Consider the following 15,358-nt stretch of genomic DNA (forward strand, 5'->3'; position numbering starts at 1 on the left):
AAATCAGGGTAATATTCCTGAATCATATGGTGCAAACAAATACCTCAGAATTTTAGGACTTGGGTGGTCATCCCGGTTTATTAGATTTATATTGCATCTCCTTCTTGTAAAGTGCCTTAGAAAAAGAAAAAAAGAATGTGATACACAATTACTTTCAAAAAAATTAAACAGATAAAAATCTTGATTGTGCTTTAAAAAAAAAGGTGCTATTAAGGTATCTAAGGGAAGATACCTTAAGAACGAATAGCCATCAACGATGGCAAAAAATGTATAGACCTCCGTGATGTTGTTATACATTGAGCTCCTCCCCCTTGGTGAATCCTCATAAAAAGTTACATATCGTTTCATATTGTGTTTTTTCTTATATGAGTTTATCAAATCAGTGCTAGTGACAGCCGAGAGAAAAAAGAGACATAAGGAATAAAAAAACAAAACAAATATAGAACAAACATATACACGATTATATAAGTATATATGTCCCTCTAATTTATCCAATCTTAATCTAATCTAAACTTTCCCATATATATCCACCCTGTATTCTTACATAATATCCCATTCTATAACTACCATACATCATACAAGCTGGTACCAAAGGGTTAACTACCGTACAAGCAGGTGCCAAGGGGTTAAACTTTGAGCTTTGCATCCAAGGTTGAATATAACCAAGCTCTCTGAATAACACATTCCAACGAGATAAGCTTTATAATTGTCTGGGTAGCTCGGCCATTTTAATCAGTTCAAAACTTTGTAAAAAGTTCAAATTTCTTCCTTGTCGGCAGCTTGCCCCGATGTTTTCTTAACGATATCCTCTGCATACTTTAAAGCTTTTCCGGGAGCTGCAAATGAGCGTTTCTGAATTAACAATGTCACTCTCCATCCTAATGAAGAACTCAACCATATTATGGTCACTCTTGCCCAAGGGGGCACGTACAACAAGACTGCTAACTAACCCTTCCTCATTACTCAATACCCAGTCTAAAATAGCCTGCTCTCTCGTTGGTTCCTCTACATGTTGATTTAGATAACTATCCCGCATACATTCCAAAAAATCCTCTTCCTCAGCACCCCTGCCAATTTGATTCACCCAATCTATATGTAGATTGAAGTCACCCATTATAACGGTTTTGCCTTTGTCGCACGCATTTCTAATTTCCTGTTTGATACCATCTCCAACTTCACTACTACTGTTAGGTGGCCTGTACACAACACCCACCAGCGTTTTCTGCCCCTTAGTGTTTCGCAGCTCTACCCATACCGATTCCACATCCTGCAAACTAATGTCCTTCCTTTCCATTGCGTTAATCTCCTCTCTAATCAGCAACGCTACCCCACCTCCTTTTCCTTTCTCTCTATCCCTCCTGAATATTGAATATCCCTGGATGTTCAGCTCCCAGCCTTGGTCACCCTGGAGCCATGTCTCCGTGATCCCAACTATATCATAGTCATTAATAGCTATCTGCACATTCAACTCATCCACCTTATTACGAATGCTCCTTGCATTGAGACACAAAGCCTTCAGGCTTATTTTTACAACACTCTTACCCCTTATACAATTTTGTTGAAAAGTGGCCCTTTTTGATTTTTGCCCTGGATGTTCCGGCCAGCCACTTTTACTTTTCACCTTGCTACCTATTGCTTCTACCCTCATTTTACACCCCTCTGTCTCTACGCTCACACATTTAAGAAACCCTTTCCCTTTAACTCCATCCTCCACTAGCCCATTCGACACCCCACCCCCCTTATTCAGTTTAAAACCACCCGTGTAGCAGTGGCAAACCTGCCTGCCAGAATGCTGGTCCCACACCTGTTAAGATGCAATCCGTCCCTTTTGTACAGTTCCCCCTTACCCCAAAACAGATCCCAGTGATCTAAGAATCTAAATCCCTGCCCCGTGCACCAGTTCCTCAGCCACACGTTCAGGTCCCGTATCTCCCTGTTCCTGCTCTCGCCAGCACGAGGAACTGGAAGCAAACCGGAGATAACAACCCTGGAGGTCCTGCTTTTCAGCATTTTTCCGAGCTCTCTAAAGTCACGCTGCAGAATATTCATCCCCTTCTTTCCGACATCGTTTGTGCCGACATGCACTACCACTTCCGGATGTTCACCTTCGCCCTTGAGGATTTTCTGCACTCTGTCCGTGACATCCTGGATCCTGGCACCAGGAAGGCAGCACACCATCCTCGCATCCCGTCTGTTGCCGCAGAAACCCCTGTCCGTACCTCTCACAATGGAGCCTCCTACTACAATGGCGTTGCCTGCCTTAGGCCTTTTTGGTTTTGGCTCAACAGCCCAATTCGCATCACAAGCCAGTCCGCCGCCCAGTGTAAACACCTCTTCTGTCCCGACAGCTTCTAAGTGGGTGAACCTGTTCACAAGAGGTACAACACCCGGGGACGTTGGCATTCCATGCTTCCCTCCCATTCTCACTGTCTCCCACCTTCTCTCTTCCAGTACCTTAGGTGTAACAATCGTACTGTAGGACTTGTCGAGGAACGACTCCATTTCTCGGACGAACCGGAGGTCATCCACTTGCTTCTCCAGTTCCCCAACACGGCCCTTCAGGAGCTCTACCTGGATGCACTTTTCGCATTTGTAGCAGCCAGAGGCACCAACGGTGTCCTTGACCTCCCACATACTGCAAGCATCACACTGAATCAGCTTGCCTGACATCTCCTTCTTTCGTCTCTCCCTCTGCAGTGTTTTGCGTAGCCTCCTCTCCGAAGACTCTCGAGCCAAAGACTCACACTTTACTCACAGGGCACTTCCCTCGCAAGGCCGCTCACTCACTGCCACTCGCTAAGAGCACTCTTGCTTAAATTGACTGATAAATTGCCTGATTTACCAATTTACAAACCAAATTCCTCAGTTTTCAACTGTTTTCCCAGCACTGACTCACTTCTCTCCTCCCACTTGGGCTAGAGCCAATCAGTCGTATCTCTTGCTAACCTCCTGCTGCTGTTGTTGCTCCCAAAGCTACAGCAGTTCTGAGTCAAGTCTGCCCGTCCTTGACCTGTACTTAAACTGTTTTCACTTCTCTCCTCCTACTTGGGCTAGAGCCAATCAGTCGTATCTCTTGCTAACCTCCTGCTGCTGTTGTTGCTCCCAAAACATTATTGATTAAACATGTAAATAAAATACCAGGGCAAAAGGAGGCTACAGATTTTTGGTTATTGAGTAGAGCTACAACTCGTGGATAAAAACTGTTTTTATGTCTGGCTGTGGCAGCTTTGACAGTCCGGAGTCGCCTTCCAGAGGGAAGTGATTCAAATAGAATGTGGCCAGGGTGAGAGAGGTCAGAGATGATTTTACCCGCTTGCTTCCTGGCCCTTTCAGTGTACAGTTCATCAATGGAGGGAAGGTTGCAGCCAATAACCTTCTCAGCTGATCGGACAATTCGCTGCAGCCTCCGAATGTTTTGCTGAGGCAACTAAACCAATGATTACGGGGTGGGAGATAGCAACCTTAACGTGGTCCACCCTGCAATCAACCCGGCGTGCACAAACAAATAGATCAAATAGAACAAGTTGACCTGCAACTTAAGGCTGTGCACGCCGTAGGCAAGATGTAGAAGAAGACACATGATTACTGCAGGCACCCTTGCTGGAAACCCACACCTGATTGCCAACAGCAATCACGTCCTTCATTCCTTTGGAGTACATTCCTGGGGGAGTCCCAAACCAGGGGTCACAGTTTAAAAATAAGGGGTCGGCCACTTTGGACTGAGATGAGGAACAACCTTTTTCACCAGAGAGTTGTGAATCTGTGGAATTCTCTGCCACCAAAGGCAGTGGAGGCCAATTCACTGGATGTTTTCAAAAGAGAGTTAGTTATAGCTCTTACGGATAACGGAATCAAGGGATGTGGGGAGGAAGCAGGAGCGGGGTACTGATTTCGGATGATCAGCCATGATCATATTGAATGGCGGTGCTGGCTCGAAGGGCCGAATGGTCAACTCCTGCACCGATTTCCTATGCTTCTATGAAACTTGAATACCAATATCAAGTCACCCACCCTCTTGCCGCCTGTCCCTGCCCCATTACTTGATCACCATTTGAACTTGACCCAAGCCATGATCAGGACTCTCGCATCCCAATTGCAGCCTCGGAATTGGCATATTTTTATTTGTGAAAATACAAGGTCAAATGGGCCTTCGACCACAACTAAAATAAATGTTCACACATTACTGGGAAGCGTACATTTCTGATAAGAAACTGAGTTGTAAAGATCAAGAAAAAAATATCAGGTCACTTTGTATCTTCAGATAACTTACCACAACTTCGACTTCCTTGGAAAGCATAGGAAGTTTGGCAGGTCCCCAACAACTCTCACCAACTTCTACAGAGCAATTAGAAGCATGCGGAGACTTATTTGGATGTACTTTAAATTGCTGTACCCTTTTTGATACAGTAAACCCTTGTTTTAGCAGACCTCTTTATGATGGATATCAGTTATCGCAGACTGGCCTACTGACGACTGCCCACACCACCCCCTGGCTCATGCCACCTCCCCGGTCACTATCAGTGACGGCTGCCCCCACACCGCCCCTGGTTCTCACCACCTCCCTGACCGGACCTTCCACTGCTTCCTTGGCCACTTCCAGACCACGCCTGCTGCCACCACCGCTGACCCTTACCTGCACTCCGGCCGCCCGCGGGCTACGAACAATAACACCACCGACCCTCGCCTCTCCGCCGGCAGAACGGGACCATCAACTCACCTGTATTCCAACCCCAGTTCCAGACCGGGAATCTAAAGAAGGGTCTCGACCTGAAACGTCACTTATCCACATTCCGGAGATGCTGCCTGACCTGCTGAGTTACTCCGGCACTTTGTGTCCTTTTGTATATTAAAGGGCATGTCCCACGAGCATGCGACCTGCATGCGACAAGCGCGACCAAACCGGAAGCGGGGGCCACGCGGAGGTCGAGTGAGTGACGTGAAGTTCGAGCGAAGTCTGCCGGGCGTGCGCAGCGTCAAGACGTGCGTACGGCGCCGAGGCGGCTGCGGGCCGGCAGGCTGTTGCCACGCAGAATTTTTGAACACGGTCAGTTTTTCGGAGCCCCGCGCGACGTCAGGACCAGCTCCGCACAACTCCATACGGCTCCGGCGATCGAAGTGGGACCGGCCCCACGAGGCCGTACGGCTCAAGCGACCACGTTAGGTCGAGCTTGCCGCTTGGAGTCGCATGCTCGTGGGTCAGACCCTTTAGGTCGCGCTTGCCGCATGGAGTTGCATGGTCGTGGGACAGGCCTTTAACCAACAACTGCAGTTGTTTCTACTACTTGTACTGCTGGATTATGAACCCTCCACGTATGGACGCCTTATACATATGATTGATCTCCCATAAGTATTATTAGTGAGAACCAGTCTTGAAACATACTGTTTATATTTAATCTCCGCAGTAATCAGACGCTATTGTCTCTTAAAATCACAAGCTGCCAGTTTCACTGCAGGACGTCAAGGCAAACAAAATAATCTCCTGTGCCAAAACTGAAAGACTCCATAGTGCACGTGGTCTTGCAGTTGCTTTGGAAATTGACAGGCTTCTATTGATAGGTGTGCAATGATACTGTATTAAACAATGAAATATGCACTGATACTACAAGCCCATCAAAACTAGCCATCTATTGTGGAAATCCTGATTCTGTACCATTGTAAATCGGCAAGCGGGAGACAATAAATAAATGTTCATGCCTGTTTTAATGGTTATTGTATCAAATGATTTTGTATATCTTCTGCCCTATGGACAAAATTGACATGGCCCAATTTGCCCACACCGACCAACATGTCCCATCTGCTCTAGTCCAGCTTGCATGCATTTCGCCCATATCCTTCTAAACCTGTCCTATCCATATACCTGCCTAATTGTTTCTTAAACGTTGCGATAGTTCCTGTCTCAAATGCCTCCTCCGGCAGCTGGTTCCATACACCCATCACCCTATGCATGAGAATGTTACCCTTCAGATTCCTATTAAATCTTTTTCCTTTCACCTTAAACCTATGCCCTCTGGTCCACGATTCTCGCACTCTGGGCAAGAGACACTGTGCATCTACCCAATCTATTCCTCTCATGATTTTATACTCTATAAAGATCACCCCTTATCCTCCTGCGCGCCAAGGAATGGAGACCCAGACTGCTCTACCTCTCTCTACAGCTCAGACCCTCAAGTCCTGACAACATCCTTGTAAATCTTCTCAGCACCCTTTCCAACTTAATATCATCTTTCCTATAACATGGTGTCAAGAACTAAACACAATACTAAATGCGGCCTCACCAACGTCCTCTATAACTTCAACATGACCTCCCAATTTATTTTCTCAATATTCTGACTGAGGCCACTGTGCTAAAAGCCTTTTCGACCACCCCATCTACCTGTGACGCCATCTTCAAGGAATTATGTTGCTGCACTCCTAGATTCCTCCGTTCCGCAACATCTCCTCGAGCCCTACCATTCAGTGTAGAAGACATAGATAATCAGGAGTTGTTCCTTCGAAAGTGGCTACAGGGATGGTGGGCGTATTGGTTGTAACGTCCCAGAATTTCCTCATACTGGAGAAGTCAATAGGCAATAGACAATAGGTTCAGGAGTAGGCCATTCGGCCCTTCGAGCCAGCACCGCCATTCAATGTGATCATGGCTGATCAGTCCCAGAGGATATATTGTGTATGTATCGTGAAATAAACGCTTGTTAGATTTTTGCAGTTGCATGGACAAGTGCTGAGGTCTGTCTGACCTTCAAAAGCTTTTCCGTGGACTAAATGAGATGAAAGAAAAATAACATGAAAACAATAATCCTCAGATTCAACTTTAAAACTCAATTCCACTTCTTATCTGGAAGTAGAATGTATTTAGTGATGCAATGTCCACCATGTTGGCTGAAAGTAAAGATGGAATCCATTCTGTGTAGAAAGGAACTGCAGATGCTGGTTTAAACCGAAGAGAGACACAAAATGCTGGAGTCACTCAGCAGGTCAGACAGCATCTCTGGAGAAAAGGAATAGGTGACATTTCAGTTCAGTCTTAAGAAGGGTCTTGACACGAAATGTTACCTGTTTCTACACTCAATACTCTGACTGATGCCAAGAGCCTTTTTGACCATCCCATCTATTTGTGACGCCACCTTTAAGGAACTGTGTGCTTGCATGCCGAGATCTCTCTACTCAAAAACACTCCCAGAGCCCTACCATTCACCATGTATGTGAATTCATGTTTTGTGATGTTTTGAATGTGATCCATGTTCTTATGTTATATTGGTATGGATCAAACTAGTGCATAATTGGTGGTAGTTAATATCTTCTTTTCACTGTTTGGTGTGGGGCCTATTCATAATCATACTTTATTAGCCAAGTATGTTTTGCAACATTCGAGAAATTTGATTTGCCATACAGTCATACTAACAAAAAGCACCAGAACACACAAAATACCACAGTGACTCCTCCACATTCCTCACTGTGATGGAAGGCGAAAAAAAGTTCAATCTCTTCCCCTCATTGTTCTCCCGTGGTCATGGGCCTCGAGCCCTCCATTGACAGGACAATCTTGACTCCCGTAGCCGGCGGTCGGGCCTCCTCATCGGGGCGATCAAGCTCGAACATCGGGGGGATGTCAGCTCCACGTGCTGGCGATCGACCCCATGTCGGAGCTGGTCAAACCTTCTGTGTCGTTGGAGCTTCCCGACTCGGTCTCTCCCGAGACTGCGAACCCTTGATGTTAAAGTCCGTTGGAGCATCGGACCCAAGCAAGGGATCTGTCCCGATGGTAAGTCTCAAAGTCAGTGGGGCTCAAAATCAGTCCAGAGCAAGGCCTCCAGCTCCACGATGTTTGGCCGCAAAGCCACCGGAGATACGATCCGGAAAACAATCGCATCTCCGGCAAGGTAAGGGATTGAAAAAAAAGTTTCCCTCGACCCCCTCCCCCACATAAAACAAACCAGAAAACATTAACACAAACTTTAAAAAAACACTGAAAATAACAAAAAGGAGACAAAGGACAGACAGACTGTTGGCGAGGCTGCTATCACGGCGCCACCCGGTGGTCAGTCTCTTGGATGTTTCAGTAAATGAGGCAAATTTGACTTGAAGCTCATCCTCCCAATGTGAATCATCTGTGTACTGCAGCTAAATGACAGAGATCAGAGTGGCATTGGTTCTGATGTAGACGTGGCAGAGGGCTAGTACATTTTCTCATCTGTCTTGCAGATCAGTCCCATTTGAGTGGTAAACGGATGTGATGTGCAGCATAGCATCGAGAAAGACTGCCACTGTTTTTTTGAACCTAGATTATATTTGGAATTGGATCTACAGTGCACATAAACACAGTTGGGTTAAGCAGCATTGCTGATAGAGTTCCTGCATCCCATCCATGTACCCTTGGCTACTTAAAAGTTGGTCATGGCCGGGACTACAACTACAGTTGCTAGTAGCTCTGATGGTGATATCGTTAACATGTTTTTTTTAAATCCTAATTCAAGGAGAAATGGGCCCATTTGGCTTGCAATGTACCCTCAGGGTTTGGATGTCTTACCTACCTGCTTTGGCAAAATTTGACCCAAACTCCATGCTTTTGGATCTACAGTAAGTCACCACTCCTGCTTAGTCACGAGCAGTTTGGGTTCCAGCACAAGGGTACACTTAAAGCTACCAAGTACATCCTTATTGTAGCATCTTCACTCCTACTTCAGAAAGTAGTGAATTCAGGGCCTCCTTCAGACACTATCACCAAATATTCGAGCTAAAACTCGAGTGCAGTACTGAGGGAGTGCTGTGGTGTCAGAGTTATCATTTTTAAAACAGAAGTCCAATCAGCTTTTTCAGGATGGTAGGAAAAATCGTAAGTACAATTTTAAGAATACCCTGCCTTGTTTAATATTTATTAATGAATTAACATCAACTAAAGTATTTGGTATCAATATCATTCGCTTTGTGAAATCGTGCTGTTACATATGTTTCATTTTGATTTTATTGGCTTGGCAGTCATGTAAAATTTCTTGTATTTACAATGACGTTGGAAAAATATTACAAAAATACGATGATGCTGGAAAATAGTTTGGGTAGTCCTGCCTTACACAATTTGGACTCTTTGCTACTTAAAGCACTCTTCACATTTTCCTTTCACTTCACTTAAACAAACCTGCTTTGATCTCTTATCTCCCAATTTTTTTCAAATATGCTTACAATCGAGAATGAGACAACTCACCCTATCTATCCCATGCCTGTTCACAGAGGAGTTGCATCATTCTCCCCTTACCCCGCCTATTTTCTCCATCACCTATTCCTTCTCACATTATCATCAACTCCCTGATTCTCTTGGGAGTAATTTACAGTAGCCAATTAACCTTACCAGTGCATGTTTGGGATGTGGGAACAACTAGAGCACCCGGGATAAAAGTCACACAGCCACAGGGAGATCGTGCAAATACAACACGAACAGCACCCAAGGTCAGAATCAAACAAACTCAGGTCAGTGGACACGGCTGGGCAGCTCAACGTGCCTGGGGTTCGATATTGCAGACAAGAGAGAGAGAGAGAGAGGGGTGGGTAAAAGAGGTGGAGGAGTTGTTTTGCTAATCAGGGTGAATGTCACAGCGATAAGCAGAGATGACACACTGGAGGGCACGTCTATTCAGGCATTATGGTTTGACTCAAAAATAAGAAAGGAGAATTACTCTGATGTGATTATATTATACGCCACACAATAGCCAGTGGGAGAGAGGCAGATATGTAGACAGATTACTGAAGGGTGGAAGAACCACAGGGTTGTGGCGTGAGTGGCTTTAACTTCCCCAATATTTACTGGGACTTACTCAAGGCAAGAGGATTAAACGGGTCAGAATTTGTTGGATGTATAGAAAAAGGTCTCCTTCAACGTGATGTAGATAGTCTAACTCAAGGAGGGGCCATACTGGACCATGTATTGGAAAACAAGCCTGGCATTGCAGTGGAAGAAGAATTTAGAGATAGTGATTGCAACTCCATAAGTTTTAAGATTGTTTTGAATAGGGATTTGTCTGAATGTTTGGGGGAGGTATTTAATAGGGGCAAGGCAGATTACAATGTAATTAGGCAAGAGCTAAAGAGGGCAGATTGGGAGCAGTCATTAATGGGTAAATCCACATGGCGAGATATGTTTTTAAAAACCACCTGATCAAAGTGCAGGTGTAGCAGGTTCCAGTAAAGAGGAGGGTTAATAAAGATTCAAGGTAAGGGGATTGTGGATGACAATGTAAATTTGGTAAGGAAACAAAAAGGAAGCATATTGTCAGGTTTAAGAAGATGGATTAGATGTGGCTTATGGAGAATATAAACTAAGTAGGTCCGAAGGGCCTGTTTCCGCGCTGTATCTCTGAAATAAACTAAACTAAAATCATTACTAAAATCCATGTATACAACACCCTATCATTCATCATTCTCTTTTGTCACCTTCTCAAAAAACTCAATCAAGTTAGTGAGACATGAACTGCTATTGATTGAGTTTTTTTTTTTGAGGAGGTGGGCGGTAGAACGTTGCCATGCCCACAAACTTCTGGAGGCCCCGCACTGTGAAAGGCCGCGGAAACTGGCGGATTGCCTCAACCCTCTGTGGTAGAGTCGATGGCCCGGAGGCCGAACTGGCATTTGCCAGAATTAATAACCAGACCGAGTTCACTAAGGCACTGGCACAATAAACGTAAGTGGGCGCAGTGCTCCTGCTGCGAGCGACTTGCCACGAGGATGTCATCTAAATAGATGAACAGGAAATCGAGCCCGCGCCCCATGGAGTCCATCAGGCGCTGGATGGCCTGTACGGCATTCTTGAGGCCAAAGGGTACCCGGAAGGAACTCCAAGAGGCCGAACGGGATGATAATAGCCGTCTTCGGGACATCCTTCGATCACACGGGGATCTGGTTATATCCCCGGACTAAGTCAATTTTAGAAAATAGCTTAGCCCCGGCCAGATGGGCTGAGAAATCCTGAATGTGGGGAATGGGGTGACGATCGGCGGTTGTTGCCTCGTTCAGGCGGCGGTAGTCACCACAAGGCCTCAAGTCCCCGGAGCCCTTCGTCACCATGTGCAGCGGTGAGGCCCATGGGCTGTTGGAGCGTTGGACGATGCCCATGGCCTCCATTTTCCGAAACTCTGCCCTCACCTCAGGATCTTGTCGGGGGCAAGCCTGAGGGCGCAGTTATGGAGCGATGGACCCGATGTAAGAATATCGTGCATGACACCATGTCCCGGGCTGGCTGAGTCGAACTACAGAGGGACAATATCATCTGAGCATATACATTGTCCAACGCCGCCAGTGGGTTGTGGATTGGCGCGGCGGATGCAGTAGGGTGCAAGGAGATCTCCTCCAACGTCGAAGTGTGGACGAGGGGTTGCCCTCTCGCGTCCACCAGGAGCGATTGCGCTCGCAAGAAATCTGCGCCCAGCAACGGCTGGGTCACATCCGTAATAACAAATGTCCAGGTGAAGTGGTCTGCACCAAAGATGATCGGGATAGTGCGGATGCCATAAGTGCGGATGGAATTGCCGTTCGCAGCGGTTATGGGGGGCCCCGCTTACCAGCAATCGTGTCCACTCTGGAGGGCGGCAAAACGCTGGTGTCCACCAAGAACCTGAGCCCCGAGCGCCAGTCCCAGGCATACAGGCGATGGATCCTGCCGGCCACTGACTATCGGCGCCCGGAACCGGTGTTTTCCAGAAACTAACATGGCTGGCAGGATTGGCGGGCGGCTGAACCCCAGCATTGGTGGTAAAAACACCACATCCTTTTTCCTGGATCTCCTGGCTCCTGCTTAGCCTGTCTGATCTGCGGCTCCGCGGTGCCTCTGCTGGGCATGGTCCTAAGCCGCTGTGCCTTCCAGGGCGCTGAATCGATCTGGTCCAGGGCCTCCAGCACACCAGCCACAGCTCGTCAGCGCGCGCCGCTAGCTTCAGCGGATCTTCGAAGCTCTCCCTCGAGAGCTGCCGGCGGATGTCACCCGGAAACAAGAAGGTAAACTCGAATAGAAGGCAGGGCTGGTGGTCGCCCATGAGCGCAAGCATCTTGCTCATGAGGGCCGAGGGCTTCCGGTAGCGGAGCCCGCCCATGTTGAGTAACCGCAACGCTCGCTCCATTCGGCTCGACCCGAAGATCCGGAGCAGCAGCTCCCTGAGGCCTGTATACTTCCCCACTGCTGGCGGATTATCCAGGTAAGGCATGACCCGACCGGACGTTTCCTAGTCGAGAGCGCTTACCACGTAATGGTAACTGGTCTCGTCAACCGTTACGCCATGGATGTGGAACTGCGACTCGGCCTGTCAGAACCATACCCGTGGTTGCGAGGTCCAGAATGTAGGCTGCTTCAGAGCGACCGCGTTGAGTTCGGCCTCGTAGGCGGCAGCGGCGTGTTACATTTTATTTCTGATTTTTTTTTCCAGGATTACACTCCTGGACATCGGGGTCACCAGGCATATGGTATGCCTGCCCTCATTGCTAGGGGCATTGAATATAAGAGTCGTGAAGTCATGATACAGCTCCGTAGGACTTTACCTTGGCCACATCTGGAGTATTGCGTGCAGTTCTAGTCACCCCATTACAGGAAAGATGTGGAAGCTTTGGAGAGGGTGTAGAGGAGATTTACCAGAGTGTTGCCTGGGTTGGAGGGTTTCAGCTACAGGGAGAGAGAGGTTGGATAGACTTGGATTGTTTTCTCTGAAATGTTGGAGGTCGAGGGGACACTTAATAGAAATAAATAAAATTATGAAAGGCACAAATATCGTAGATCAGGGGTGAGGAACCTACGGTCTTAAGGCCGCATGCGGCCTTCTAGGCCATTAAGTGTGGCCTTTTGAATGAATCCAAATTTTGTAGATCAAATCCTTGTAGTTTTATTAATATGTTTTTGTTCGTATTTTATTATTTTTTATTTTAATCTTAAAATGAACATATTTAAAATACCAAAGAGCAAAAGAAGATTCAACATAATAATCCTCCCCGAATGACGGCCATAATTAAAATTAGTAAGTCATGAAGGCTATTTTATTGCTACGAAGAGTTACTCGCTTTGGGCACTCTTTCAGGTAGAATATGAGGAATAGATTTCTTCAACAACTTTCAAGATAAATGTCGTGAAGTATATCTAATTGAAGTTTCTTGGATGCGGCCTTATTAGATTACAGCTAACTTAATGCGGCATTCCAACATGAAAAGGTTCCCCTCCCCTGGGGTAGACAGTCAGACCTTCGTCCCAAGGTGGAAATGTCCAACACAGGTTTTTTGTTTACACAGAGGGTGCTGAGGGCCTGAAACACATTGCCAGGGGTAGTGGTGGAGGCAGGTACGATAGTAGCATTTAAGAGACTTTCAGATGGGCACATGGAAGTGCAGGGAATAGAGGGATATAAGATCAGTTGAGCTTGGCATCACGGGCGAGGAGAGGAGCGGGTTCGCGGCAACTGCTCCAGTACATCAAAAATGGTGTGGCCAACATGTGGAATATATTTTAAAATAATTTCACCGTGCAGTTGCTTGTATAACAAGTAAAGCACCATTGATTGCACCATTGTTCAGCACAGACATTGTGGGCTGATGGGCCCATTCCAGTGCTGTATTTTTCTATGTTCTATCGATTTCCTTCCACATCTAAAAAACACTTCTGAGTGGATTTTCTTTTAAAGAGAAGTGTGGTCTTATATGCAAATTAAGTTACTTAATAAGCAAATTAAAGATTAATTCATGAAATTGAGCGACATAATATTTGCATTGTTTTCCCTTATATCCCACTCGATGATCATTGATGTAGCTTCAAACAACTTGTTTGGATGTTTTGGTATTTAACATTAATAGAATGTAGCTGTGTATTTTCAACAATGCACAATTGATTTTTGGATCAAGCTTGCATCTATACAAGACAGATCATCAATATGATATGAAAGGAGAGATAAAACAGCTTTATTTTTAACAGCTATGAATACAATTCAGTTCAATTTAGTTGATTGTCACGTGTATCAAGGTACAGTGAAAAAGCGTTTGTTGCGTGTTAACCAAGCAGCAGAAAGACAATACATGATTACAATCGACCCATTTACAGTATATAGATAAGGGAAAAACATTTCTGGATACTTTTCTCTGGATTCTCTGGAATACTTTCAAGAGAGAGCTAGATAAGGCTCTTAAAGATAGCGGAGTCAGGGGATATGGGGCGAAGGCAGGAATGGGGTACTGATTGGGGATGATCAGCCATGATCACATTGAATGGTGGTGCTGGCTCGAAGGGCCGAATGGCCTACCTCTGCACCTATTGTCTATTGTCTATTGCAAGGTGAAGGAATAGAGATTTAAGAGTGTTGAACGATTGAAACATGAGTGTGTAGATCTGCTTCAGTGGCTAGCAGGCAAATAGTTGCCTGGGTTGAGCGCCATCGTGGAAGCAGACACTTTCCGAGATGCATTTGGTTATTAAAGCTATGCTGACCAAAATAAGAAAATAGATCAATATAAATTAAACTGCAATTTAATTCCAATGGAAAGTAAATGTCAAGGTGACAACATTTACATGTAATCAGTTAGAAGTTTACCTTGTGTATGAAAATGCATTGAAAAAGACATAATTACCTTTGCAGGTAAAGCAATTGATGTGAAAGAACTGGTGTTGCACTCGTAGGGCTTCACCTTTGCAGGGTTTTCCACATTTTTGGCACAGGACACCCACCCCAGCAGGTCTCCCCAGGGGACTGTGCATCGCCATGTGCTGTGACACTGTAAGGAAAAATAGAGTGGTTATTCTTCAATACCTCCTCACACTTACATAATTTTATTATGTTCACAGGTTATAGTAGTAGAATGAGGCCATTCGGCCAATCGAGTCAATCGTGGCTGATTTCTGCCTCCTATTCCCATTTTCCTACCTTGACACCCGTTCTAATCAAGAATTTGTCCATCTCTGCCTTAAAAATATCCATTGACTTGGCCTCCACAGCCCTCTGTGGCAATGAGTTCCACAGATTCACCACCCTGACTAAAGAAGCTCCTCCTCATCTACTTTCTAAGAGAGCACCTTTTAATTCTGACGCTATGACCTCTGGTCCTAGACTCTCCCACCAGTGGAAACATCCTTTCCACACCCACTCTATCTATGCCTTTCACTATTCTGTAAATTTCAATGAGGTCCCCCCTCAACTTGCTAAACTTCAGCGATTAGAGGCCCAGTGCTGTCAAACGCTCATCATATGCTAACCCACTCATTCCTGGGATTTGGCAAAATTACTATTTTTTACCAAAATACTCACATGAATTGACTGAAGGCAATTTACTGACACAATGAAATAGTGAGACGATGGAATTATGTAAAATTGTGAAAGACAGACCTTCCTCCCCCCCCCCCCCCCAGGTGAAA

The 15,358-nt window shown here is 45.8% G+C and overlaps 1 protein-coding gene across 3 annotated transcripts in view; it reads right to left on the reverse strand.

Moving 5' to 3' along the window:
- Positions 1-15,358, reverse strand: part of ablim2 (actin binding LIM protein family member 2) — a 282,951-nt gene that overhangs the window by 202,336 nt on the left and 65,257 nt on the right. For all 3 annotated transcript variants that reach the window (XM_033019316.1, XM_033019307.1, XM_033019299.1), the window contains exon 2: positions 14,578-14,721. In XM_033019316.1, coding sequence (XP_032875207.1) covers positions 14,578-14,721 — 144 coding nt within the window. The remainder of the gene's footprint in view (positions 1-14,577; positions 14,722-15,358) is intronic.

This window comes from Amblyraja radiata, chromosome 1 (genome assembly GCF_010909765.2).
Source record: "Amblyraja radiata isolate CabotCenter1 chromosome 1, sAmbRad1.1.pri, whole genome shotgun sequence".
NCBI classification, from domain to species: Eukaryota; Metazoa; Chordata; class Chondrichthyes; order Rajiformes; family Rajidae; genus Amblyraja; species Amblyraja radiata.